This window comes from Buceros rhinoceros, unplaced genomic scaffold (genome assembly GCF_000710305.1).
Source record: "Buceros rhinoceros silvestris isolate BGI_N320 unplaced genomic scaffold, ASM71030v1 scaffold13402, whole genome shotgun sequence".
Taxonomy (NCBI): domain Eukaryota; kingdom Metazoa; phylum Chordata; class Aves; order Bucerotiformes; family Bucerotidae; genus Buceros; species Buceros rhinoceros.
In genome coordinates, this window is record NW_010397244.1 from 4,191 (window position 1) to 9,027 (window position 4,837).

At 39.5% G+C, this 4,837-nt stretch overlaps 1 protein-coding gene across 1 annotated transcript in view; it reads left to right on the top strand.

Annotated features, from left to right (window-relative positions):
* The first annotated feature begins 2,514 nt into the window (after positions 1-2,514).
* Positions 2,515-4,837, top strand: part of CSGALNACT2 (chondroitin sulfate N-acetylgalactosaminyltransferase 2) — a 14,614-nt gene continuing 12,291 nt past the window's right edge. The window contains exon 1 of the mRNA XM_010146184.1: positions 2,515-3,172. Within this exon, the coding sequence (XP_010144486.1) occupies positions 2,515-3,172 (658 nt within the window). The remainder of the gene's footprint in view (positions 3,173-4,837) is intronic.

Sequence of the window (4,837 nt, forward strand, 5' to 3'; positions counted from 1 at the left end):
GCAGCCGTAGCGACAGGGGCAGCAGGTCACATGGCTCTCTTTAGCAGCAGTGTCCCTGCATTTACAAAGGAAGTACCAGGGTGTACCAAGCCTCCAGAGCCAATGAGATGTGCTGATGTCATGGGAGAAATACGGTACTGGCTGGCATGTCTGTTTTCCCCTCTCTGTCGTGCATGCTCAGTTTTTGAGATCAGATGAGATCAGGCATTTTGAGAGTGGTATGCTTTGCTTGCGTGAGGTCCTGGTTTCAATCCCCAGTATCTCCACAAAACCAAAGGTAAAGGAAACCTCTTTATCTTAAACCAGGACAAGTGGGTGTATCATATCCCTTATCTTGCAGCGTAAGAATGGAGTCTGTTGGGAAAAACTGTGTGCGTATTCATGATGGATCTAATTTATTTGTGGACAGGGTCATAGGCAGGGACTTTAGCACTAGAAATGCTAATTACTGCTTCAAGCGGTCCTGTAGACTTCAGCTGAACAACTCTGAGGTGTGCAGCTCTTGCAAAACTTAGTAGGCGTGACATGCGTGCAAACTTAAGATCAGCTGTTGCTGGTGTTGGTGCTGGTGGTATGAATCAATTACCTAATGTTTCAGGCCTTGTAATTGGAGCTTTCTTGCAAATGAGAATGCTGAGTGTCACAGTACCACCAATGGTACCTGGTTCTCACTAAAGCAGTATCCCGAAGCCAGAAGCTGAGTGGGAAGGAAGAAATGCTGCAAGGACATAATTAGGGAGAAATGTTGCAAGGTGTTTGTTGTAAATCCGTAGAGCACACTGTGGCACCATGACTTATTTGCAAGGATGGAGGAAGCCGGAGTCTGTGGCTGCTGGTGGTGTTAGATAACAGTCTGTTCAGCCCATATATAAGGAGTATTGGAATTTTTTTCTAATCTCATAAGCATGCTGAAACTAGACTGAAGTTACTCAAGTCCCAGAACTTCCCCCAAACAATAATTACTCAACACAGTCAAAATGGATGTAGAGCTAATAGATCCCTGGAAAAAATTTAATGAGCTTTGCTCATTTTCTACAACCAAGTTTTAAACAAAAGTGTTTTATTAAAATTAGAGAACAGACTAACATGCCTTGAGCTTACTTCTTAGCTCTTCATGCTGTCATTGAAGAGGCCCGTAAATTGTTTTGCTGACTATTGTTGCTGAGAGCAAATTTTGGTATTCCTCTCTTGCCTAACTATGGTCCTTTTTCCTGGTCTTTTCTTTCCATCTAGTTTAGTCAGTGGTGTAAGAGGGTGACCCATGCAAACAGTCAACACCTCTTCACGCTGACCTACCCAAATCAAAAGGTGGAAATGTTCGTGAATGGATAGTCAGAGGCTCCATTTCATCAGTCAGGAACTGGGGGTTGAATTTAAATTTCTATTGAGTTTGACCTACTCTGAAATGCTGTTTCCATGAACTTTGATATTTAAATCTACAATACTTTATTTGTGAGTGAATAATTATTACCTAAAAGGTATTTATTTAAAGTAAAAGCAAATGGAAATGCAAGCTTCTGCTCCCTCTTCAAAATAGTTCTTGAAATTTCTTTTAGTTTAGAGGAGTAGGAAGGGCATGGCTTTTGTTGGTGTTCTTTTCCTCCCACAGAGGAAGACAAAACCAAAAAACCCAATAAGAAATGGAAGAGTGAAATAAAACTTGATGAGACTAGGAGAACCCTTACTGCTTTAGCTAACTCTGTGAAAAATGCATTGCATTAGACTCTACATCTTGCTATTTTCCAGTTACTATGTCAAAGGGATTCATTGATCAATAATGCAAATGAAAGAAATAATGTTTCTTTTTCTACTTTTGCCATGTCTTTCCCCAGCAATCCTTTGCAACGATGTGTTACCACTTTATTCATGTGTTTTCCAAATGATCAGCTGCTTTGTAGTTCTAATATGCACCTTTCTTTTAATTTTAGGTTCTGTCCTCATTTTGCTGACCCAAACTGCAGATTCCAAGGAAAGGAGGGGAAGTGGAATAAAATACTCAAGTGCCAGTGGAAATGCCAGACTAGCCAATGAAAATTACTGCTACTAAACTGTAGACTGCTCTCACTTACACATAGTGGGCAAAAAAAAAAAAAAATGCTGTCAGTTTGAAGCTTATAAAATTACTTTTGCAGACTTTCCTCACTGAACTTCAAATAGGCTAAAGCCTTCCAACTAGGGTTAAATTAGGAAATGGAAATATGACTCCTTGCTGCTGTCTTCCATATTCCTACCTCTCTGAAGGGTTTTTTGTTTGGGGTAGAAAATCTTGAATAAATTGTATGGCATCAACTAAACTACAGGTGATGATAATGGATGACATAGGAACTTCGGAATTGTGTCTCTGCCATGATACCTGATTAAGGCACAGGTTAAAAACTCCCCATCAACTACTTTATAAAAACTTGTAGTAAGTATTAAGGTCATGCTTTGAGATTTGAACTCTGGGGTGATGTTCGCTCGGAGGCAAGAGCAGATAAGTCATCTTTGTGGACTGGAAACGGAAATACTGTGAGAATGCCCAGAAAAGGCTTAGTAATTCAAGCCAAGACTCGCTGGCTATTAGTGGGCCTTGCTTTTCTATTCAGTTTAGTCTTGCTCATGTATTTGCTCGAGTGTGCTCCGCAAACAGATGGTAACGGATCTCTGCCTGGTGTCGTAGGGGAAAACATGGGTAAAGAATACTATCAAGCTCTTTTGCAGGAACAAGAAGAGCATTATCAAAACCGTGCTACCAGTCTGAAACGTCAGATTGCCCAGTTAAAGCAAGAGCTTCAGGAAATGAGTGATAAATTGAAATCCATACAGGAAAAAAAGACCGCCAAGGTCAATGGTATGAACTACCAAGGCACCAAAGAACAAGCATCCAACGATCTCCTAGAGTTTCTTCATTCCCAGATTGACAAAGCTGAGGTGAGCGTGGGGGCCAAACTACCTAGTGAATATGGCGTCATTCCTTTTGAAAGCTTTACATCTATGAAAGTATTCCAGTTGGAGATGGGGCTCACTCGGCATCCAGAAGAGAAACCTGTTAGAAAGGATAAACGAGACGAGTTGGTAGAAGTTATTGAGGCTGGCCTAGAAGTTATCAATAATCCAGATGAAGATGATGGACAAGATGAAGATGATGAAGTAGGAGAGAGACATCTGTATAGTGAAAATGACTTCATAGAAGGTATGTTTATTATGTTATTTTCAGGTAGTTAACAGCATGTCACAACAGGCCTTTAATAGTGTTTGTATTTTTAAGGGATTTGCCTACTTGAATATAATCTTGAACAGTAATTACACAGTAAGAAATTTTATTTCTAATGATGAGAATATTACTGCTTCATTATGTTGTATTTTGTGTAGGAAGCAAGAAATCCATTTCAGAAGTGTTCACCTCAGGAAGAGTACGGGCGGGTTGTAACTGCTTAAAATACTGAGGCATTGATAACTGATGGTAGCTGAAGTCAGTGTGGCACAACTGCTTATGGTTAACTTAAAGACTTCCAGTGAAACTGGTGGCAGTGGGCGGGAGAAGTTGATTCATGGATCTCTTGATCCCACATAGTTAAGCTATTCAGTATGAAGCTATAGGAGTTTTTTTCTGCACTCACCTTTTAGTTACTCTTCAGGCTTTTGTCTCTCACAGAGCTGACATACTCATATGTGAGGGAGAGCATTGCTAGGCTAATGTGTTCTGGTCATGTCAGCTGAAGAACTTGGTGTCCTTAATAGTGCCTTCATGGTACACTAGTTACGGGGTTTGCTAAGCTGTGCAGCCTCGAACTGTTGTCTTGTTCTCTTAAGAGACGCATTAAGAGAGATCCCTTAAAAGATGTGTTAAAAGTTGTAATTCCTGTAGAAGTTGGCTTTCAAGTTATGGTGATGCTGATTGAGATAAGTATTATCAAAGACTGCCCTAGTACCTCTTTTTTGTATTAAATTCAATTCATGGAGCCATAAAATTCCCCAAAGTTGGACCATGTTATAAGAGTATTACTGTAAAAGGGATTCTGGATCTCAACAGTTTTGGTGTCTGCACTGTTAAGCAAACACATGCTGGGTAAAAGTATTGTTGGCCTTGAAATAATCAGTTCTTTCAGTCTAAGATGATGTAATTGGTCTGTAGCCCAGAAGTATGTGCTCTTAACAGCTACTGTGTTTAAAGTTTAATGCAAGTACTATTCTTCGTTCCAGAAGGTGGGGCAGGGCAGAGAATGTGCTCAGCTGTCTTAATAGAAGACAGCCAGTGCAGTGTTAGGCTTTTAATGTAGTTTTCACTTGAAGCCACATTATTTTGTCTGGAAGTAGTCATTGAATTAAAGTCTCTTGTTTTATTTTTATATTGTGTACAGCTGCTTTTCTTCTTTGGTTTCAGACACTGCTTATACTCTGGATTTTTTTTTTTAGTACTGAAATAGTTGTTCATTTTCCTTAGTGTACTGCCTTTAATGACTGCAGACCTCCCAGAAAGCAAGGAGATGTAGGACCTTAGCATTCTATTTATAACTCTGCTTCTGTTCACACCCACATTTTGATAATTGGTTTTGGAAGTTGAACTGGTTTCCTTTTGTTGAAAAGGCAATTTCTTCAAGTATAGGTTACAGGAACTGAAGAAAAAATATGTAACACTTAAGAGTATTTTCATGATGTAGCTCATACACCATGGTGTGCAAACAAGCCATAGTGATATATACAAGTGTCTTGTTTCAAAGAGGAGTTGTGGGTTTCTGTGGGTATTCTGCATTTATGTGTATGCGAGAATACTACTGGATAATTTAGCAAAAAAAGCTGCTGAATATTAACTTTTTTTTCCTTCTGTTGTTACAAAACTTAAAGGTGAGAAATGGAA